This window comes from Podarcis raffonei, chromosome 7 (assembly GCF_027172205.1).
Source record: "Podarcis raffonei isolate rPodRaf1 chromosome 7, rPodRaf1.pri, whole genome shotgun sequence".
Classification (NCBI taxonomy): domain Eukaryota; kingdom Metazoa; phylum Chordata; class Lepidosauria; order Squamata; family Lacertidae; genus Podarcis; species Podarcis raffonei.
Window position 1 is genome coordinate 86,900,286 of NC_070608.1, and position 23,897 is coordinate 86,924,182.

Below are 23,897 nucleotides of genomic sequence, written 5' to 3' on the forward strand. Positions count from 1 at the left end.
AAATCCTATTTGTTGGCTTAAAACATTTCTATACTGCTCTTCAGTTAAGAGTTTCCAAGGAAGTATTACAACAACTTGCAGACTGCAAAACACAAATCATCAATAAAATGGTTGAGAGAGCACCACAAACAATCCAAGCGGATATATAAAAATGCACCAGAAGTTAAAAACCTGGGGAAATAAAAAGGTATTTGTCTGGTGCCTAGAAGATATTAACGTAGGCACTAGGCAAGCCTCCCTAGGAGAGAGCCCCACAAGGGGTGCTACAAGTGAGAAGGCCCTGTCTGGCTGTTGCTATCCGGTCCTCTGCCACTCTAGGAAACACACAAGCACACACAACCCCAGGAAGCATCCAGTGATGTGAAGGAATCATAGAATCGTAGACTTGTAGAGTTGGAAGAGACCCTGAGGGTCATCTAGTCCAACCCGCTGCAATGCAGGATTATGCAGCTGCCCCTATGAAGACTGAAATGGCAACCGTGGCATTATCAGCACCATGCTCTAACCACCACCACAAATCAACAGGAGCTGAACCACACCTGCCACTCCAGGCGTCTGAGCAGGGGCAAGAGCAAGGAGGAGGAGAAGTCACAGAAACAGCAGCTACCCCCACCTCTCTCTTTCAGCAGCAGTGTGGGGCTGGACCCAAAGGAGGAGAGCAAGCAAATGGGCAGCACAGATGCCACCAAAGAGGATGAGGGCCCATCTTGTCCAATCTCCACTGCCTCTCCCAACCAAAAAGTCAACAGACAAACCCCTGAGTATCATAAGCCTCCCCCTCCCCATTTTTATCTACAAGCTTTGCTGAACTGGGGGCAGAAACAGTAGACCAAGACGAAATGAAATTAAACCACTGAGAATATACATTGATCGTGCCAAACACTGATCTAAAATTTGGAAGTGACCATATGTGCAACTGCTCAGGGGGAAAAATGCTCCTGTGCCATTAACAGGGGTCTGACTGGAAGAAATCAGAAGTGAAGCTTTTCATGCCATGGAGCAAATCACCTGTTCACTGCTGTAGCTCAAATGGTTAAGAAAGAGCTAAAGGGACTGGCTGAAAAGTTGGCAGCTCTGCTGCTGCAGCAGCAGCAGCAAGTCTGGACAACCAGGAAGCTCAAACTGAGCTTTTCCTTGAGGGCTGAAGAATGCTGCCTTCTATGATGATGTTGCTTCTAATCTAGGAACAAAAAGCCCTTTATCAAACACTCAGTGACCTATTTTACTACAGTACAGTATATTTACTGCATTCTGGATTGGAGTTGCCAACATTTTCTGGCAGATTTTCTGAGCCTTTAACAGGTGTGTAAGAAGATTTCTGCAAGTGAAGCCTTTCCCTCTCATTAGGCATCTATTACAATTGGGAAAAGTTTCAACTACTGGCACTTTCCCCAATTGTGCAGATGTGGTGATGAGAGCAAAAGGTTTCACATAATGTATTCCTGCTTGTACAGCTGCAGTTCAGTTTGCAGAAGCCTGCTGGGAAAAGCATCTCAGATCTATTCAGATGCAGGCATTACGTGCCTCCTTTTTTTACCCTAAGCTACCTCTTTAATATATTCCATCTTTTGTAGGATATTATTATTATTATTATTATTATTATTATTATTATTATTATTAACAGCCAGGTGACTTATCCAATTTGCAGTATTTTTATGAGTTGGGTGGGCAGGGGGTGCAACACAACTCTGGTGGGCACCAGCTTTCCTGTGTCAATTCCCTAAGCAAAATAAAAATATATCAGAATGTATATCCAGTAGATCCACTTTGTCTGTCTCTGCTCTGGAAGTTCTAAAAAACTCTGCTCAGGGACAGGTGTGTCTCCATTGTTGCTTTCGTGATCAAAGGACTGTCAAGTTCAATTGGCCAATAGATGCTTAAACATCTGCTACTAAATGCAGATTTTTCTGAATGACAAAAGTAGGCATATTGCCATAATTATTATTTTAATGGCCCAAGTTACTTCCTTCAATGTAATTGGGTACAAGGTGCGTTCTGATAACTAGGGTGACCACAACTGGTAAAGCTCACCCCACCATGAATATCTATGCCAGATATTTCTCCATGTCAGGCTGATGTTAAAGGTACAAAGAGTAGGGGCAGAGATAAGAAACATCTGTACAAGTGTTCCACCTGCATTGTTTTGATGTAATCCGTACAACACGTCTGTAAGTGTTAGCCTCCAGATTGCAGTGGCAGGTGGGTGGGAAGGCAGAGGATGAGAGCGAAGATGGCTTGCCTGGGGCTACCTTATTATGACTTCATGGCAGAGGTGACATTTGAACCAGGGCCTTCCTGAGTCAGCACTCTATCTCTTTGCCATGGCTCTACATCAGCTTTCTTTTAAAAGCTTCTGATTACCCTAGTAAAAGACACTGGAGCAGAACCCTTTTTTAAAAGCACGCAACCCTGCTATTGGCAACTTGAAAAACAAGTGCCTGGTTCTAGAGCTAAGACATTTGTGGCTCAGGGTCCATCTGCACTTCCGCTGGTCTCATGATTTCAAGTGTCAGAGAGGTTTTTTTTTTGGTCCTATTGTTTTCCCCAGGAAAACCCGTTGCTTACTGCTTAATCAGAACAAACATCAATCTGCAGAGAACCCAAACATTTTTTGGGGGGTGGGGCAAAGTGCTTCAGCCCTTAGGAGCCGGTGCCTATGGATGGAGGTGTCCGGGGGCACTCCAAAGAGAATGGGATGAGAGCAGTGCAACTTTGCTCCCACTTCTCAGTATTTCTGCAGCTTTCAATACCATTGACTATGGCAGAGGTTTTCAACCTTTTGGAGTCCACGGCTCCCTTGACCAACCACATTCTTTCTGCAGCACCCCTGTGGGGCTCAGGAGCCCAGTTGTGTCACCTCTTGCCTGCAGAGCTGGCAGCTGCCCCTCAACCCCCTCTCCTCTCCCCGGGAGTCCTCTGGGCAGCCACTGCTGCCACCCCTGGTCCCCCTGCCCCAAAGAGAGGTGTCTCCCAGAGGCACCATTCACCTACAGGGCTTATAGCCAGAGCTGCTGCAACAAACAGCTGTGCAAATCTTTGGGAGGCTGAGACTTGAGAGGGCAGCAAAAATGGAGGGAAAGAAAGAGGGACAGAGGCCAGTGTTGCCCACAGCACCCCTGACCAGCATTCAAGGCACCCTGGGGTGCCACGGCACACTGGACTATGAAAACCTCTGGACTATGGAATCCTCCTGGACTGGCTCTGTGAAGTGGGGATCTGGGGGCACTGTACTACAGTTGTCCTGGTCCCACCTATGGGACCAAGTCCAGAAAGGAGCACTGGAAAAGTGCTTTTTGGCTCCCTGGCAGTTATGCCACAGGCCACTGTTTTATCCCCAATGCTCTGAAGCCACTGGGAGTAGTCATTAGGAGTTTGGGGGCAGGATGCCATTCGTATGCTGATGATGCTCAGGTCTATTTTTTGAAAACATCTGAATCAGGGGAGGTCATGCAGGCCTGAATACAATGGTGGACTACATGAGGGAAAATAAACTGAGCTCGAATCCTGGCAAGACAGAGGCACTGTGGGTATAGAAATTAAATAAATAATATTTTTTGTAAACCGCTTAGAAGTTTTATTTATAAACAAGCAGTATATAAATTTTGCTAAATCGATCAATTACAGTCACCTGAGTCACAGACTCATCATGCAACTTTCAATAAGGGGGATAATAGCTTCTATTTACAAAGCTGCTATATTGTCACCACTCTTTCCTTTGGGACTTCATATTGCCCAAGGTAATTCATATTCTATATATTCAATTTATTTTGGACAATATTGAACTTGACATCCTTGATTAATAAGAGGACAGTTTTCAGAACTATAAGTGTGTCGGGTCCATAGAGGGAAGCAAAACCTACAAAAGGAGTCCTGTGGCACCTTTAAAAGCTATTGTGTTTGTTAATGGCAGAATCTTTTGCAGGCTAGAGCCCAACTTTATCACATGGCGACAATGTCAATGAGTTTTCAAGGTGTTGCTTCATTCTAGCACGGTTGTCTGTGGTTTGGGGTGCTGCTGGCTTTCTCCACAGCTATCTCAGATATTCATTATCTGAGGGAGGCAGAAAGTGCTATCAGACCATGTTTTCACCATCCAGCATCCTCCTCCAATCTACATGACTGTGTATTCCAAGTTTTGGCCAGCCCCTTTAACTGCAATTTGTTCTGCAGCAAATTAATTTTGAAACACCTTGCTCCATACTACCACTTGATGACTTTTGCAGAGGCACAGGGTGAGAGCTTTCTTTTTTGGCCAACTGGCAACCCTATTTTAATAATAACCAATTCAGCTCAGTTGGATTTGCTTAATAGCTTGACAAGAGATTGTTGGTAAGTCATTTAATCCTCTCATTTACAACCCAGCTTCTTCTTTTTTTGGTAACAATAGGTAGAACCAGACAAACAGTATAACAAGAAGCTCAGGAATATGCCTTAACCCAGTGACAGGGTATCTGTGACCCTCCAGATTCTGTTGAACTCCAACTCCCATCAGTCTCAGCCAGGCTGGTCAACAGTCAGGGATGATAGGAGCTGTAGTCTGGACACATCTGGAGGACTATGGGTTCCCCATTCCTGCCTTAATCCACAGGTTGGTTCAATTACTGCATATGGAAAACTGAAGTGTGAGATAACATAGATTCAAACTCACACAACCCTTTTCGAATATTTTTTTAGCACGATGTATTATAGAAATGGTGGCAGAACAGCTGAAAGATCAGAGAAAGATCAGGCTGCTGCCGCCTCAGCTACGCATCCATATATTCAGTGCATTTCCACAACAGCACAGAACTAAAACCCATAGTTGGAACTTTGGAACAGCTTTGCAGAAGATGAGAAAATAAATAACTCACCCACTGGTTCCTGGTCTCTGGGCCTGAGAGAAACGCCAATCTGTGTTAGGTTGTGCTTGCTGCAAGAGAAACACAATGAGAGATTTAATGCTTCTATTCCTAAAATGAAGCTCAGCTATAAAATATATACACACATGCACACACAAGCAGAGAACATCATTATATGTTCCGAAATACTTCTAAAGAAGCATGATTGGTTAACATGATAAGAAAATAATCTAAATAATTTTGCAGAAGATAAGACAGTCAGAAACTATCCATGAATAAATGAAGCATGAAATTAGCTTGAAGAGGCATCATTTAAACCAGAGAACACCAGAACATCAGGAATAATTTTTTTTGGGGGGGAGGGGGAGAGCAGAATTAATTGGTACTGAGAGAATACCAACATCTAAAATGCTAATAGAATTTCCTAATTTATAATCTTTTCTGAAACAGGTCAGTGTTAGGGCTTTGATTTAATGTCTTCGGTTTCCTTTGATCTTTGGAGCTTTGCAATCTTTTTCGCCCACTGAGATTAAAAATTCCATTTCCCACAACAATAATGATTTCTTTGAAGGCGCAACAGAAGACACTATATCAGAATAGACTGAGCCATGTATTACTTTCCACCCACATTGTTGTATTATTAGAACAATGGACATTTTGTAAATAAAGGAGTACATAAAATGCCACTATGAGCAGCATGTCTGAATGGCTCTTTGTGATCACAGCTGAAAGACACACTGTGGTTGATGCATGCTGCAAAACTCCAGATATCCTGTCAGTCTCCTCCATTAATCCTTCAGTAATAATATTCCACACCATTAGAGAGATTTGCGCCCGAACCGTTGTTTATGTGTTTTTTCCTTAAACAAAATGGATAAACATGTTTTAAGATCAGGATACAAGGGTGTAATCGACATCTTATTCAAGCAACGTCAAAATTAGAATTGATTCAGGTGAATCTGGACTCCTAGGATCCTGCAAATAAAAAACTATATGCCTGCAATTCAAACCCCACTTGCCTGAGAGTAAGCCCAATTAAATTCAATAGGACTCATTTCTGAGTAGACATAGCTAGGGTTGAGACAATGTGTCCTACTACACTAGGAGGATTCCAGCTTTACTGATTATTGATCTGTGAAAGCTAAAGGATTAAAATATACTACTGGTGTCAGTTAAACAAGTTCATAAATCTATTTATGTATGTGTATGTGTAAAATTATCATATATAACAGTAGATAGCATGTATTATATTTCTGTGCAGACTAAATATGCAGAAACAAGCCTCCTCCTTTGAGTTATTCATTGTGAACACTTACTTCCTCAGTTGCTTCTATAATTTGCAGAGCCAGAGGCTACAATAATCAAACCTTAAATCCTAAATTTAAACACCTAAATACAGGCAGTTCTTTAAATATATTTTGAGCACCTTCAGCACACACTGAATTAAAAAAAACCCTCACACACAACCTGTGGTTTTTCTGAAGTTTAGAAAATGGCATCTGTTTATTTAAGTTTCTAAATGTGGATTTAGACATTCCTAAAATGGTTAAGTTCCTGTCCCCAAGTCTCACAAAGCTCAAATTTCAGCTATATTTCTTCACGAGGTGGCAAAAGCTGGAATGTGAAAGCTGTGTACGATAAGGATTGCAAAACAGAGTGTCATGTGTTGCAAGATACTGCATTCTTTCTGCACATAGTATCTTCATAGTACCCGCAAAATTTAGAAGCAGGAAAGAAACAAAAATGAAGTAAGAGCAGTTTGTTAAAATTACTGATATGTAAATTTTGTGTTGTTGCTTTTTCTTAAATTAGCTGAGCCTGCCCCTTTCACCAAGGACAGGCTCACTGCTTCCTGTCCCTTGTGTTAACCCAATGGGAAATTTTCATTTTTAAAAATATGTTTTTTAATTTTTTAATTTATATTTTAAAATGTATCAGTTATTCACATTATAACACATCCAAGTAATTCAGTTAATAACCGTCTCATTTGCAGTCACTCTTAGCTCCTGCCACTCTTATGGAAAGGGCTTGATGATGCCCTCCTGTGCACTTCTGAAATGCCCATTCACTTCAATGGGACTTGCACAGGAGAACTTCACAGTGAATGGTCATAAGAAGTTTTCCCTAAGGTGCTGCTTAAGTGTAACTGTGATGTCACAGAATCATGTATTTATAGGACATACTTGTTTTAAACGCTTGCAGGCTGCTTTTGGGGCGAAGACCCCCAACGCAACATGTCAAAATTAAAAGATGCTCAAAATGGCAAAGTAACACCAGCAGCTTCACAGTTTTTCCACGATATTAAGATGGTGATAGATCTGGATTTGCCTGACAGTTTTACAGAACTCTGATAATAGTAGCAGTGAGGTGAGTAGGGAGTACTTTTTAAAATGAATTCAGCAACCCTCACCTTTTGACCCATATCCTCACCACCATCACAGTCTCTTTTGCTAAAGGATCCATTAAGCACATATGTGCAAAACGGTGCAGCTAAAGATGCCTCAACATATACACCCATGTGGTCCCATTTCAGTCTCTTCCTTTGAACCTCTGCTCAGAACTAACTTCTTCCATAAAGCCTTTGGTTTAAACCTCTGGCTTTCCTCTCCAGCTGAGATGAGAGTGGAGTCAAAGTCTGTTCAGATCTGGCTTCTTCCCCAAATGTTTGCTGCACATGTAGAGAAGGTCTGGAACAGAGCTCGTTTGTAGCTGCATCTGCTCTCATTCATCCTTCGCTAAACTTGCCTCCCCCTTTTCTCTGACTACATTTAGGTCGAGAGCTTCTTGTGGCAGGGCCATGGGTTGTGCTTTTCTTTACTCTGTAAAGTGCTGTGCACACGGGTGGCATAATAATAATTCTACTGAGTTTTTTAAAGCCTAACTGACAAGCAACAGTAGCAACCCAAACAGGACTGTGGATCCACCTGAACTTATGTCCAGCATAGGGCTACCTAAACGTCCCATCGGCACATGGGTTTCCTCTTGCACAACAGGACTCCCCTTGCCTCTTGCCTCCCCCCTACCCCACCTGCTGTGCACCACCTAACTGTTTGGCGGTTCCTCAACTCTCTGGAGCAGATTTGGGGAGAGTTTGTGGAGCACGTGGAGAGGAAGAATGCGGGGAAGGAAGGGGGCAGACCCCATTTCACAAGCAGAAATCCTTGCATGAATGGGATGCATGTGTTGGCTTACCACCCTATATGTTTGTTTTATTATAATATTTTTATACCACCCTTTAATCATATTCCCAGAAGTCCCAGTCAAGAGCAACCACTGCACATGCATTCTCCTCTCACCCCAATTTACCACAGAACATCCTGGGGTGGGGGGAGGCAGTTGGAGAGAGTGTAGCATGGAAAGAAATGAAAGCCCTACATGCACCTTGTAAAAAGCATAATAGCTGCAAAATGAAGGAACCCCGGGATGTCACCCTCCACAACACACACACATGCATACACACCTCATTTACCTCTTTACACCTAGCAGATGGAAGTCTATGGTAGATAAATATGGTAGATAAATATGGATTTATGGATTGCAAGCAGAAATGTTTTAAGAATCACTTTAGTGTATCTTACCCCATCAGAGGGACTCTGCAAAACACTGCCTGCCTGCTCAAAGGCAAGCATGCTTTCTGCTGTAGTGGAATGACTGAAAGGTTTAACAAAAAAGAATTCGCCCTGTTCAGACATTGGAGAGAGACAAGACTTGTAGTGCTGAGCTCCAGCTCCGCCCACTTCAAGGTATCTGATAAAGCCTTCGGGATGTGGGCGCCCAGTGAAATTTATGGTGGATTTCCTGTCTGTCCTCTTACTACAGCAGTGTGACATGAACCAGCTGGGGACACAGAGGCCAGATCTGAAACACCTGGCCCCCACAATAACCAACATTACACAAGAGACCAGAGAGATGGCCACAAGAGAGATGATAAGGTAGAGAGTTAGGCTGGGGGCTCTGGAAGGTGATTTAGGGAGAAGGTCCAAGGACTTGGAAAAGTCCTGCACAGCATTATCCTCTGAGGAAATCACAAGAACCAGTGAGGCTGAGAGAGATGGCACTCCATTGTCTCTTACTTCTATCACCAACCTGTGGGACACCCCAGGCTCCCTCAATGCCCGAACAGCCCGGATCTCTCCTGAGTGGCGTTCCACTTTGAACGGGGTGGCTTCATTGGCATCCTGAAGCAAACTATAGGACAGCCAAGCATTGTGGCCACTGTCAGCATCCACCGCCACCACTTTGGTCACCAGGAATCCAGGCTCCACCGGGAGCAGAACTGGCTGGTGGAAGGCAGAGCCCTTGGAGACTTGCGGGTGCACAATCACCGGGGCGTTGTCGTTCTGGTCCACAACAAACAAGTGAAGAGTGGCTGTGCTGCTCAGGGGTGGGAAACCCGAATCCTTCACCTCCACTGCAACTTGAAAGACTTTCTCTTGCTCATAGTCAAGCATCCTGGATGTGTAAATGCTGCCATTCTCTTGGTTGATGTGGAAATAGGTCGAAATGGGTAAGCCATGATTTCCATTGTCCACAATGGAATAAGACAGCTTGGAGTTGACACCTGCATCCGGATCTGAGGCTGACAGAGAAAAAACTAGAGTCCCAGGGGAAGTATTTTCCTCCACATGGGCAGTGTATGAAGGGATGGAGAAAGTGGGTGCATTGTCATTGACATCTGAGACTTGAATAAATATGTTTTTGTGGGTGGATTTTTGAGGCATTCCAGAATCTGTTGCTTTAATTGTGATATTATATCCAGCAGCCTTCTCTCGGTCCAGGGGCCCATTGGTCACCAGTGAATAATGTCCCTTAAAGGAAGACACCAGTTTGAAGGGGATGTGCCTGGTAATCTCCAAGTGGACTTGCCCATTTTCCTCCGAGTCGTTGTCCTTTGCTTGGATCAGGGCAATGACTGTTCCTGTGGGTGCATCTTCTTGCACTGGGCTAGAGAGGGAGGTCAGCATAATCTCAGGGCGGTTGTCATTGACATCAACAAGTTCCACTCTGATGTTGCAGTGACCCTCCATGGCAGGGGACCCCTTGTCTTTTATGTAGATAGCTATCTCGTAAGCATTGGCTTCTTCGTAGTCCAGCAAAGCTTTGGTCCTGATCTCCCCTGTCTGGGGATCCAAGCTAAATAAGTCAAGGAGCTTCAGAGGGGCGCTATTGCTGGCTTTGAGGAAATACTCCATCTCTCCATTGGGACCTTCATCTAAGTCCGTAACGTTGAGCTTAGTTACGACAGTCCCCACCTGGACATTTTCCTCCAAATAAACTTTGGACACTGGCGGGTCACACACAGGGGGGTTGTCATTTGCATCCAGGACGTGAACTGTCACCTGGGCAGTCCCAGACTGAACAGGATTCCCACTATCCAGAGCTGTCAGGACTAAGTGATGGACAGCGGCTTTTTCCCTGTCTAGAAGCTTCTCCAGCACAATTTCGGGCATTTTGACCCCGTCCCCCCTGACGTTAATGCTCAAGGCAAAATGTTCGCTTGGGCTAAGCTCATAGGTGGCAATGGAGTTGGAGCCCGTGTCCGGGTCTTCGGCGGCTTCCAGGCGCAAGCGGGTGCCCGGGTTGGCCACCTCGGTGATTTCCAAGGAAACCCTGTCCTTCGGGAACTTGGGGGCGTTGTCGTTCACGTCCAGGATCTCCACCTCCACCCGGTGGAGCTGCAGGGGGTTCTCCAGCACCAGCTGGAGAGGGAAGGAGCACGTGGGGCTGGAGCTGCACAGAGCTTCGCGGTCCAGCCTCTCGTGGACCAGCAACATGCCGTCGGCGAGGTTGACATGGAAGTAGTGGCGCATCCCGTCGCTGACCAGCTGCAGGCGGCGAGCGGACAAGCTCCGCACGTCCACGCCTAGGTCCTTCGCCACGTTCCCCACGGAAGAGCCTGGGTCCCGGTCCTCCGGGATGGAGTAGCGAATCTGCGCGGGGATGAGCCCTGGCAGGGACAAGACGGCAGCCACCAGCGCCAGCAGCTGCCACGACCAGCTCTGCCCGCCGCCCATGCCTGGCTCCTTTGCGCGCAAGGATGGCCGTCTCCAGCGGCTGCCTCTGCTCCAGGTATCCAGCCCGGGGGTGGCCGCTGCTGCCTCCGGACCCCGCCGCAGTCCGGTGCCCCCCGCCCCGCCCCCCAGGTCTGCTCCTGGCGGCTCCGGGGTGACCTGAGAGGTGCTGTGCAGCGGAAAGGCGCGGGCTGCAGCTGGAGAGGCGGAAGGGGGGAGCGGGGGGATTTTAAAGCGCTCGGATCAGCAGCAGCTCATTGGCAAAAGGAGCAGCAGAGAAAAGGGGCTGTGAAATGGATACAGACAAGCGGCAATTCCCTCCTCGGCGGCGGCGGCGGCGGCAGCAGCAGCAGAGAAGCCCCTTCCCCGAAACGCACACACACCCTGCTGCTCCCCCCTCCCCAATCTCTCCTGCCACCAGTTTTCCCTCCCTGCGCTTCCCATTCCTTTCCGAGCGCAGCAGAGAGATTTGGAGGGCTGACCCAAGGGAGCCATTGGCCAGAAGAGCTCCCTTGATGCCCCTCTTGGTGGAAAAGCAGGAATCGAAGGTGCAGAACGCAGACAGGGTGAGCTGCTGACGGCAGCTGTAACTCCAGGAGCGGGGAGGGGGCTACTCTACCCTCCTGCAACCTCTTCACTTCAATCCCCTCCCCTCCCCCTCCCCCCGCTCATAAAGAAAGAGAGGAAAATTAGGCACACAAAGCTTTGGAGCAGATAGGTGCAATGTATCACAGCCTATGCTTGAGACCACGCAGTGATTCCTCACCCCCACCCCAGGCACTTCTCCTAGGTGCAGGGAAACTCAAAAGAAAAGAAAGGTGGTGCCATGGCTGGAACAAAATAGGGAGACTACATGGAAAATTCTCACCTTGCCAAAGAAGCTGGGTTCAGTGAGATTGCTGCAAGAGGCTGTCCTAAGTGTCAGATTTGGTTTCATGAATACAAATTCGCTAATGTCTGAGACAGGAGAAAAGCAGGATCTGTATCCGCGGGCAGGGGGTCCAGAAGTGGCCACTTGCACTCCTATCATGGCATCTCCAGGGCTCAGCTGATAATGGCAATGTCCCATCACGTGATCCGAAGCATCTTGAAGCCCACCAGCTTTGCTTCCACAGCATCCAAAGATGGTAGATGTTGCACGTGAATCACGGCGGAGGCATCGAACTCCCAAGGCCACCAAAGCCATCAGCGAGATGGTGGAAATTGCTGCCAAGGAGATGATAAGGTACACAGTCAATGTGGGAGGTCCCTCAGTTTCCACTGAATGAGCTGTTAACCCCAGAAAGGTTTCAGGGCTGCTCTCCTCCAAGAGCACCATCACAGTGACTGAGGTGGACAAGGAAGGATCACCTGAGTCTTTGACAACCAGGACAAGGTCCTGGGTAGGATTGTCTATGTCCTGTAATGCTCGTGTAGTCCTCACCTCCCCGCTACGGAGGGCCATGCTGAAAATACCAGGGTCTGTGGCTTGCTCTACATGGTAAGAGAGCCAAGCATTTCGCCCAGAGTCCAAGTCCACTGCCATAATTTTTGTGATTAAGGCATTGGCTGCAGTAGATCGTGGAATTCTGAACTGCACAACAGAATCTTTCCCAGTAAAGGGGAATCGAATCCAGGGTGCATTGTCATTCTGATCTAGGAGGTAGATGTGCACCATGATTCTGTTGCAGAGAGGAGGGGAGCCACCATCACATGCCTCCACCAGGAACTGAAAATGATTTGTATGCTCGTAATCAAAAGGGCTCTCTGCAAAGACATCTCCATTTGTTGGGTTGATGGAGACATAAGAGGTGAGGTCCTCAATCAATCCTTGACCTGGGCTCGCCAAAACAGAATAAGACAAACGGGAATTCTGGTCCTTATCAGAATCTGTTGCAGAAACTCTAAGCAGTACCACCCCCACTGGATTGTTCTCTTCTATGACGGCTTCATAAAATGGCCTGTCAAAATGAGGTGGGTTGTCATTGACATCTGCCAGAGTTATGGAGAAAGAGGTGTGCTCAGAAAGAGGTGGATTCCCTAAGTCAAAGGCATAGATGGTGACGTTGTATTGCGGAGTGCTCTCACGATCTAGCTGCTCACTGGTGAGCAAGGAATACTGGTGCTCAAAGTCTTTCCGAAGTTTGAAAGGAAGGTTTCTGGGCAGATCACACCGGACTTTCCCTTGATCCCCAGAGTCTCTATCCTTGACATGTATCACAGCAACCACAGTGCCAGGAGGCGCATCTTCACCCATAGAGCTGGAGAAAGAGGTGAGAATAACTTCAGGTGCATTGTCGTTGACATCCGTGACTTCTACCATAACACTGCAGTGTTCCTCCATAGTAGGGGAGCCCATGTCCTTAGCCTCCACTTCGATCTCATAGACATTAGCCTCTTCAAAATCCAGGCTCCCTTGGACACGGATCTCTCCCGTAGTCTCATTGATAGCAAATATCCTGCACAAGGCTTCTGAGTTATGGCTGCTGAGGGAATACTGCACCTCTCCGTTAGGCCCTTCGTCCAAGTCTGTTGCATTCAGCTTAATCACCAGGGTTCCTGGAGGAGAGTTTTCTACTAAGCGGGTATAATAAGTAGGTTTGTCAAAAACCGGATGATTATCATTGGCATCCAGAATGTGGACAGCAATTCGAATAGCGCTAGATTTGGGGGATATGCCCCCATCTTCAGCTGTCAGGACTAAGTGGTGGACAGCGATGTGCTCCCTGTCCAGGGGTTTCTCCAGTACTAGCTCTGGGAATTTGGTGCCATCTGTACGTGCCTTCACGTTGAGGTTGAAGTTCTCATTGGCGCTGAGGTGGTAGGTCTGTAAAGTGTTAGTTCCTACATCTGAATCCTGTGCGTGTGGGATGGGGAAACGGGCACCCAGTGCAGCCAGTTCATAGATCTGCAGAGATATTGTGCTACTTGAGAACACAGGCGCATTGTCGTTGATATCCAGAATCTCCACTTCGATGCGATAGAACTCCACTGGGTTTTCAATAGCAAGTTTGAGATGCAAGAAACAGCGCAGGTTCTGCCCACAGAGCTGCTCCCTGTCTATTCTGTCATTGACTATTATGATTCCAGTGTTCACATTCACAGAGAAATACTGGGAGTCAGAATCAGAAAGCACCTGCAGATTGGCAGCTGCAAGCTTTGTCACATCCATTCCTAAGTCCTTAGCAACATTTCCTACAAAGGCTCCTCGAGTGAGTTCCTCTGGGACAGAGTAACGGATCTGTGCAAAACAGTCACTCAGAAACAGACAGAAGGCAAAGGCACGCACGAGTCCCAAACGCCAGGCAGAGTTTTCTGTTCTGAGCATCTTTCTGAAATCCACAGCAGGAAGCTCTAAAACTGCAAAACAGGAGCTAAATATAGCAGGCAGTATCTCTTTAAACCTCTGGAGGATTCACCACCTATCTCGAAGAAATATGAAATATATGAGAGGAAAAGGGTCTGTGGTCAGTGTTTACCTCTCTCATTCATTGTTTTGGTTTGAGAGAGATTGACACAGGAGGGGAGTGGTACACACCGCAGATCTTCAATGCTAACCTCCTGCTCATTGGCTGAGACTGCCTTTCTATTTATCCAATCAGCAGCCTCCTTCCCAGGACAGCAACACACGCACCAATCCAAGTCTGGAAGTTGCTACTGTGTGAAAAAGGACCGCGTAACCTGCTGTTTTTAACCTAGAGACACCAGGCTAAACGGCAGACAATGGAAAACAAAGCCCAAAATCTTGTCTGGTTTTGGCTTCTGTGTTAGCTATAGGACTCTTAGAAGCATACGCTGCAAAGAAATGTTTGCTCTAAAAGCACACTGACTCCTCACGTATTACATCCACAACAGAACAGCTGATTTGTCATTTTTATGAGCAAAGATAATTCAATGAATTCTAGGAAACAATAGTTCCTCTTACCCCATCCTAAGCTTCCAGATCGATCTCTTTTAGTTATTTCTAGGCAACCAAATTAATATCTAGCTTTATTTACCGGTATTTCAGAAGCCTTAGACTCCACCCTTCCAATGTAAAAACTCAAGGGAGTGACTGGTTTTTCTTAGAGAAAGAAATCTTAATTGTACGGAGGGGGGGGGGACTTAGCAGTTGCAAAAATACAAAGAGCTAACTTTGTGACAGGCAGCATTTGAAGGATGATTTTAAATTATCATTTTCTTATTGTTCACATCCTAGTTCCAGTCCCTGCTCCCCTACCCACATTCTCTCATTAAAAGGCAGCAATTTGTGGGAAGAAATCAATGTAATTTTCCCCACTCTCCTGCTCTCTCTTTCCCAAGGCGTTATGACTATGTGGTGCAGGGTTAGGCTATGAAGAAGGAAGCCCCACCCTATTCTGATAACTGATGAATCAGCCCTCAGTCAAGTTTCAAAGTGTTACTGGAGACACCAGTTTCATGTGGGAAAGGAGAAAAAGGACAAAATGCCACCTCACCTGCCTGGGATGGTTCAGTGTATCAGTACGAGATAAGAAAGTGTCAAAGTCTCTCGTCAGAGTACTTGGTTGAGGATAATCCACAGGCCTCATAAAGGTGAAATCACTTCTGTCCGAGCCGGGAGAATAGCTGGCTCTATAGCACTGGCTCTGGGAGTCTGTGGGCCTGAGTGTGACCTCCATGTATTTCAATGTGCCATCTGAGTTCAGCTGAAGCTTAGGGCTGGATTGTTTGAAAACATCCCTGGCAGGAGCACCACTCAGGCTGCAGCAAGAAGAACCCCTGGCTTTTTTATTCCGAAAGCATTTTGCAGACAAGATTATGAACGTAACAAGGAACACAATGCTAACTGCCACCAGCGCAATAATCAGATAGAGGGTCAGGTCAGATTTTTCTTTGGGGTGAGTCAGGAAATCAAGAGACTGGGGCCTTTCCTCAGTTACTTTATCCTCCAATGAGACCACGATGGTGACGGTGGTAGACAAAGGTGGTTCTCCATTGTCCTTCACTAGTACAAGGATTTTCTGTGCCGGGAGATCTGTTTCCTGGAACTCCCGAACAGTCCAAATTTCCCCAGTGTAGGGAGCCACTCGGAACAAGGAGGGGTCAGTAGACTGGGAAAGCAAGGAGTAAGAAAGCCAGGCATTGTGGCCAGAGTCTGCATCCACGGCAGTGACTTTGGTGACCACGTAGCCTGCCGACGCAGACTGAGGGATCCTCTGGATTGCAGACAGTTCCCGACCAGTCACTGGGTGCAAAACAACAGGCGTGTTATCATTCTGATCCATTATGAAGAGGTAGACAGTGACACTGGAGCTCAGTTGGGGTGACCCAGCATCATGCACCATGATGGGGATTTGCAGCACCTGCAGCATTTCATAGTCAAAAGAGTGCTGGGCATAGACATTCCCATTGTCTGGGTTGACGTAAATGAAAGAAGAGACTGGAGCATCTTGAATTGGGCTTCCTGCCACTGAGTACGTGAGCCGGGAATTGTCCCCCTCGTCAGGATCAGAGGCTGCCACAGTGCATAGCAGAGAGCCAGGTGGATTGTTCTCCTTCAAGAAGGAGTTGTAGAAGGGCTGAGAGAAGTACGGGGCATTGTCATTAACATCTGAAATGTTCAGCAAGATGGTGACATCTGTGGTTAGAGGTGGGGACCCTGAATCTTGGGCCGTCAACTTGATAGTGTATCGAGAAACTGTTTCTCTATCCAGCTTCTCAGAGGTAATCAAAGAATAGTGGTTTTCAAAAGATTTGATTTTAAAGGGCAAGTTTGGTGATATTTGTAAGCTCACCTTTCCATTGGCACCTGAATCTTGGTCTCGCACATTGAAGAGCCCTACCACTGTCTCTAAAGGGGTGTTTTCTGGCACGGGGTTTACCAGAGAGGTAAGGAGAACCTCTGGGGGGTGGTCATTCTCATCTTCAACTTCCATTTGGATTACACAATGGCCTTCCATTTGAGGAATGCCCTTGTCCCTGGCCCTTACATGAAGCTCATAAAAATGAGATTCTTCGAAATCCACAACTCCTTGGACACGGATCTCACCTGTGTGGGGATCCAAGCCAAACAACTTCTGGATGGAATCAGGCGTGTGGATTCCAAAGGAATACTGTATCTCCCCATTAGAACCTGCATCAGGGTCAGTTGCATTAAGTCTGAAAAGCAAAGAGCCTACAGGGATGTTCTCCGAAAATCTTATCTTGTACAAAGGAAGGTCAAATGCAGGCTCATTATCATTATTATCCAGGACCACAATGGTGATCAGAGCTGTTCCTGACAGTACCGGGTCCCCCCCATCACAGGCAGTCAGGATGAGCTGGTGTTCCGATTGTTGCTCTCGGTCCAAAGGTTGCTCTAGCACCAGCTCAGGTAAAAGCTTGCCATCGTTCACATTCTTTACATTAAGTGAGAAGTGGGGGTTGGGGCTGAGTCGGTAGACACTGACTGCATTGGTCCCCACGTCCGCATCATGAGCGCTCTCCAGTGGAAAGCGAGACCCTGTGGTGGCAGACTCTGCTATCCTCAGCACAAGCTTGGGGGTGAGGAAACCGGGGGAATTGTCATTTAAGTCCAGGATCTCTACCTCCAGGTGAAAGAGCTCCAAGGGATTTTCTATGACTACTTGGACTGGCAAAATGCACCCCGAGCTTGCTCCACACAGGGTCTCTCGGTCTATCTTTTCATTCACTATCAGAGCTCCGTTGGCCAAGTTAACTGCAAAGTACCTCTTGCTCTCCTCAGAGCCCAGCCTCAGCCTGCGACGGGAAAGGTCTGCCACCGTTAAGCCCAAGTCCTGAGCCACCTTTCCCACCACGGTGCCCAGCTCCGATTCCTCCACCACGGAATAGTGGATCTGTCCTGTAACCAACGCCCGGCTGAACAGCAAAAACAAACCCAGTACTTGCCATTTGAAAGAGGGTTGCCAGGACAAATGTGGCTCCATTTCAGAAAAAAGTCCCCTTCCAGAAGGAGTCTTTGTGATATCCCAGGGATAAGGAGGCTCCAGGACCTGGACGAATGCTGTTTTTTAAATCCCTCGGTATTTCCTTCCAAATGAGTTAAAGTAGCTTTTGAGCTTGCCTAGCTGCAGCAACAGAATGTTAGTCAGAGAGTTGAGGGGGTGGATTGGGGGAGGGAAGCTGAATTACAGCCATAGCGACGGAGGAGGAAAGTCAAGGCAGAAAGAGCTGATCCCCCCTCCCCCCAAAATCTGGATCAGCACCTGACTAGATGACAGCTCCATCCACTCTCCACCAGTGACAAGTCCACCTATACTCTTAAAGCTGCTGCAGCACATGAAGTTGGGAGACCAGGACTGATCACCCCCATACCTCAACCCTAAATGTAACCAAGAGGCTGGTTTGCCACTGGTTTTGGCAGCTAAGTTTAGCAGCTCAGATTCTTGTTCTCAAGGAAACAGCACGTCCGGGAAGCATGAACGGTACAAATCCTCATTGTTCACATTAGCTAGATTCATTCCATCTCATCTGAACAAAAGACAAACTCTCAGCTGTAGGGGATACAGAACCATAGTCTCTCTGGTGAACAACTGGTCTGATTTTTCACTTGCAGTGAAAAAGGTATTTGTTACAGTCGAAAAGAGGAAAGATAGGGAGAAACTCTCACAGAAAGTGCTTTAGCATTTTGCAACGCCGCTTCAATAAATGCATTTAAAACTCTTAGTCATTACCAAGGCAAAACAGACCCTTTCAGAATGTTCATTTTCAAATGCAGACATGGGAACCTCCACCACACAGTGAAGAATGCACAATCTTCAAAATTGCTTAAGGCCTCCCAGCTCTATTCATTGGCCTTTCCAAAATTAGAACACCACAATCAATGCAGCAGTATTTCTAAGTAGAACCATTGTAACCCAGAGACCATGGTGTGGCTTTGAATGTCAGGGACCCACATACCAAGTAGTTTTTAAGCTGTGGTGTTAAAGCACTTTCCAATAATGCGACACCCAAGTACAGATTCACAGAACTGTGACGGACTCAGTGAGTGGACCATTTTTCTTAAGATGGGGTGCCTCATTCTTGATGCACTCCCGACTTATGATCCTTAGCACTTTTTCTTTCCCCTCTTTCCACCAAGCTTTCAAAAACACCAGAAAAACAAATATTTGACAACCTCCCCTGGAAAATCATTTAACTGCTGGATTTATTTTTCGGTTAGAAACTTTTTGCTGCTTGTTAACCTAAATCTAAGTACCAGTAGTTTAAAAGCATTACTTCTTGCCAAATATCCACAGGGTGAACAACTGCTAATCTTCCCAAGCTTCTTCTAAAATAGCCTATCTCCCTGAAGAATCTCAAATCCAACAAAATGCTTTTTAATTTACAAACTGACCACCTTAACATGAAGGCTGCCTGACATTGCCATTGCATCTGTGACCTCTATCCCTGGAGATTGTTACAGAATCACAGGGGGCTACATGACATAGTTATAGAACAGTATTTCATGCCTCACCTCGTCTGGCTCTTGGGAAAGGCTGCAGGCCAGAAGTGTGCCTGTGCTGTTGATATCCTGCTGAGTGACTGGTGTAGCTATCCTGAAATTCCTCCCTTCTGAAAAGTGGGTCTGGCCAGGCCTTAGGAGGGTAAAAGGAGAAACAACATCTCCCCCAATGAAGGCTGTAGGGAATTCCATTTTTTCCTCCTGGCTCAAGCGTACTGAGAACGTGTCAAAGTGTCCTCCCACAGGAATAGAGTTCCTACCCTTCAGGTCGCTGGTCCAACCCACATCTGAGTGTCTTCCTTTCAATCTTTTAAGACACTTCATAGCTAAAAACACAAAGGCTAGAGCAGAAAGTCCTGAGATTGTGATTAGAGCAATGATGAGTTGCAAGGTCAGGTGAGACAGCCCTTCTTGTTCCATGCTGGACTCTCTGAGGTCTGCTGTGCCCAACTCATGCTCATGCTCTAGATTAAGAATCAGAGTGGCTGTGGCAGACAGAGGTGGCTTCCCATTGTCCAAGATCTCAACAACCAACTCTTGGGAAGGGGCGTCTTGTTCCAGGAGGGCTCGGACGGTTCGGATCTCTCCTGTGAACGCCGAGACTTGGAAAAGGCTTGGGTCTGTGGCTTGCTGCAACTTATAAGAAACCCATGCATTCTGCCCAGAGTCTGCATCCACAGCTGTGACTTTGGTTACCAGGAAACCTCCTTGTGCAGAAAAAGGGACTGGCTGCTGGGCTAGGACCCCCTTCTTGGTTACAGGGTATACAACGAGAGGAGCATTATCATTCTGGTCCATGATGAAGATGGAGACAGTCACGTTGGCAGAGAGTGGAGGAGAACCATTATCCTTAGCTTGAATCTGGAAAACCAGTTGCTGGGTTTGCTCATAGTCAAATGAGCAGCCACTGTAGATAGTACCGTTCTCCATAACATAGACATAGGAGGAAATGGGCATTCCATTTATGATATGCTCCACTAACGAATAAGACAGGTGTGAGTTCTGCCCCAGATCAGGGTCAAAGGCAGATATAGAAATTACTGGCAGCCCCAGAGCATTGTTCTCAGTTACGAGGGTCTCGTATGCAGGCTGTGAGAAGTGGGGTGGGTTATCGTTCAGGTCAGATATATTTATAAGGAAGTTTCTTTGACTGGAGAGAGGTGGAGAACCAGAATCCGTAGCTGTGATCATAACTTTGTACTGTGAGATTTCCTCCCGATCTAGGGGGCCACTGGTGATCAAAGAGTAGTGGTTCTTGAAGGAAGGTACAATCTGGAAGGGGACATCTGCAGGGAGATGAAGCTGTACTTCTCCATTTTCCCCAGAATCTGCATCACTGACTCTGAGGAGCCCTGCTGTGGTACCTGGGGGAGCATCTTCTGGTATGGTGGTGGTGAGGGAAGTGAACCTAATGATAGGCTCATTGTCATTCACATCCACTACCTCCACTAAGATGTTGCAGTGTGCATCCATGGAAGGTGACCCTTGGTCTTTGGCCCTCACATCAATTTCATACAATGTGTCATCTTCGTAATCCACACTTCCCAGGACTCTTATCTCCCCAGTCTCCTCTTTAAGGCTGAACATTTTCCGGATTTTCTGTGGAGTGTGGTTGCTGAAGGAGTAGGAAACTTTCCCATTTGCCCCCTCATCATTGTCTGTAGCTTGTAAATGTATCACAAGGGCCCCCACTGGGGCATTTTCTAGTAGGCTAACTTTGTACACCGACTGGTTAAAGACAGGTGGATTGTCATTGGCGTCTATGACTGACACAAGAATCTTTGCTGTCCCGGATTTAGCAGGAACTCCTCCATCCAGGGCTGTAAGCACCAGGGGGTAGCGCTGCTGCTGTTCTCTATCTAACGCCTTCTCTAACACCAGCTCAGGTTTGCTGCCGCCTTTATGTGACTTAACACTGAGGCTGAATTGTCCACGTGGACTCAGCTGGTAGGTGCTGACTGAATTCACGCCAATGTCCAAATCTTCAGCACTTTCCAGGGGGAAGCGGGCCCCTGGCATTGCAGACTCTGCTATCTCCAAATGGGTGAGACTGGTAAGAAAAACTGGGTCGTTGTCATTCACATCCAAGAGCTCAACTTCCACACGATGGGAGGCTGTTGGGTTTGCAAGTAGGAGCTCCAGATAGAGCAGGCAGTGTAAGCTGGGCCCACAAAGCTGCTCTCGGTCCAGCCGTTCTTTCACAACCAAGACACCATTTGGCACCTTGGCTTCGAAGTACTTTTCAGCAGAGCCAGCCATGATCTGCAGCTGTCGGGAGAGCACCCGGGCAGCATCTAGACCCAAGTCTTTAGCCACATCCCCAACAAAGGCCCCAGGAGCTAACTCCTCAGGAATCGAATAACGGAGCTGGGTCATCTCTCCGGCACTCTGGAGAGAGACAGAAACCAAAAGCAAAGCTCTTACTTGCCATGGCAGGAGTAGTCTTTCTTCCAGAGACAGCATAATGTCGCCAAAATTTCCTCTTCCGTTGCTGGACCTCTGTCCTCTCTGATTCCAGCACAGCCAAGGAAACAACACAGAATCCCGGGTTAGATTGCGCAAGGGATGAGAAAGCGGCGCACCATCTGCATCTTTTCTCTGTTTTTCTTCCACAGAAAACAGCGGCGGTGCTTAGTCCGTATCAGAATCAAGAGGGGAGGAGCTTTGTTGTCCATCAAAGCAGATACAGGGCTCCTGGAGTCAAGGCAGCGCCTGGCTGTTTGCGATGGACCACCCATTCTCCCCCTCCCCAGCTCCAGCAATGGGGTGGGGGAGGTCTTAAAGCACCAGTGCAAATGTTGAAGAAGAGCTGGGAGCCCATTCGCCAGCTGTCAGTGACTGGATTTCCCAAGATAATTATATGAACAATAAATCCTATGTCATTACAAGCTTTTGAATTCATTAATGAATGTCACAAGCATTTAAATTCAATAATGAACACTCTTTGTTTGGAATGGTTGGGGTTATAAGCTAAACCAGCAAACTCCATATTTTGCAGATTTTTTAAAAAATAGAATGCAACAAACACCAGTGGCTGCACAATTAAGTGATATACTGCCATTTGCTGGATATAAGATCACATTAAAAAACCCATTGATTGTTTGCCTGAATTTCCTTTAAATGAATGGCATTCAATAACCGATGCAGGAGAGCTCTTCAAAGCTCACTCCCACTATGGCCGTTGTTCTCCAAATGGAGTATACTAAGAGTCTCTCCATATACCCTTTCCTGAATTTCAGGAGTTTTGCAGCCAGTGCACAAAACAGAATAAACCATGACATCACAAAGGAAATTGTTAAGCCTCTGGAGTCAAAGGTTAGGAGGAGCAAGGTTAAAAAGAGTTTTATGAGCAAGAACCTGGTCTCTGATGTTCCCAACAAACAGCTTCCATAGTGGAGACAACCAAGATAATAGTTAGGGAAGGGGTCAGGTCAAGGAGATTCATGGACTTCCTGGAAAAGATGAAAGAAATCTATGAATAGAAGTACTTTCTCTCCCCTAAAGGTAGACAATGCCTTCTGAATGTTGTCATGGTAGGCTTCAGTGAAGAGGTAGATGAGGCACTCTGCTGTTGAAAAAGTGGTGTCCTCTGTCTTATGTGCATTAGAAGCACCTGGATTTGCTCCTAGTGGCATCATGTGTGGATGAGAAGCTGGGCACCTCCCGTGTGTGAGATTTCACAGTAGAAATGAAACAGACAGAATGTATTTACGGTGATGGTTCTTCTCCAGGAGTATTGTGCAGATAATATAGGGCAATGATCACAGGTTGTTCATATTGCATTTGTTATTCTGTTAGCTAGATTGCTCTTCACTGTCCAAAGGAGTATTTGTGACTAAAACCTGGTTTTGAAACACGGCCCATGGCTTTAAATGCAAGCATCTGGGAATACTGGCAATCACTGCTGCTCCACTGCCTCTGGAGTGAGCTGCTTGCTATGTGCAGAGACATGCTCTCTGGCATGGACAAAGTTTGTTTTGACCGAGGTACAATCTTTTGGGTATTTGGGGACATAAAAAATGTGCACCACCATATGTTCCATGGCAAAGACGTCCACCTCATTTTAACATTAAACTTATAGCTTCTATTTTATAGCCAAGCCTCCTTTTCACCACAGCTGTGACTTCCCAATAGTCACATAGTGCCCCAGCTGGAGTATAGTTGCATCGGGTGGAGTCCCCCTATATACGGAATTGCCACACTAAGTAAGGTGTTGCTCCAATATAGAGCTGTCAGGACCAAGCAATGCTCAACTTCCTTAATTCCCGGTCAATGTTTTCCAAAGAAGCAAGTTCAGATCTCTTCACATCAACAGACAAGAAAGTCTTAACAAGTAAGTGATGATGGAACTGCTGCTTGTTCTACTAACCAAGGAATGTTAATTTCTCTGATTCTTAATATCCCTCTGTGTCACAGGCCCTGGAGAGGGGAGGAATCGTCAACACCTGCATTTCCCACTTCTGCCTGATACATTTCTATGGATCTTCTTATATCCATTTTGACTCCATGCTTGACTCACATGTACACAGGGACTCACAGTTTACAGGTTCCTTTTAAAGCAGTAAAAATCTATTTCCACAGTTATCATCTCACTAATCAACTATTATATAGCAGTCGTTTGGGGATGCAATTTCCCGTTCTTTG

At 46.5% G+C, this 23,897-nt stretch overlaps 1 protein-coding gene across 37 annotated transcripts in view; it reads right to left on the reverse strand.

The window, feature by feature from the left end:
• The window catches only part of LOC128418020 (protocadherin gamma-A4-like), a 299,406-nt gene that overhangs the window by 15,931 nt on the left and 259,578 nt on the right, over positions 1-23,897 (reverse strand). For 31 of the 37 annotated variants that reach the window (XM_053397355.1, XM_053397379.1, XM_053397378.1 and 28 more), the window contains one exon: positions 4,851-4,909. In XM_053397355.1, the coding sequence (XP_053253330.1) occupies positions 4,851-4,909 (59 nt within the window). Of the gene's footprint in view, positions 1-4,850; positions 4,910-8,416; positions 8,876-8,911; positions 11,440-11,717; positions 14,851-17,698; positions 17,976-18,015; positions 18,106-19,265; positions 23,744-23,897 lie in introns of those variants that run through there. The other 6 variants (XM_053397357.1, XM_053397392.1, XM_053397395.1 and 3 more) reach the window with 6 other exon arrangements.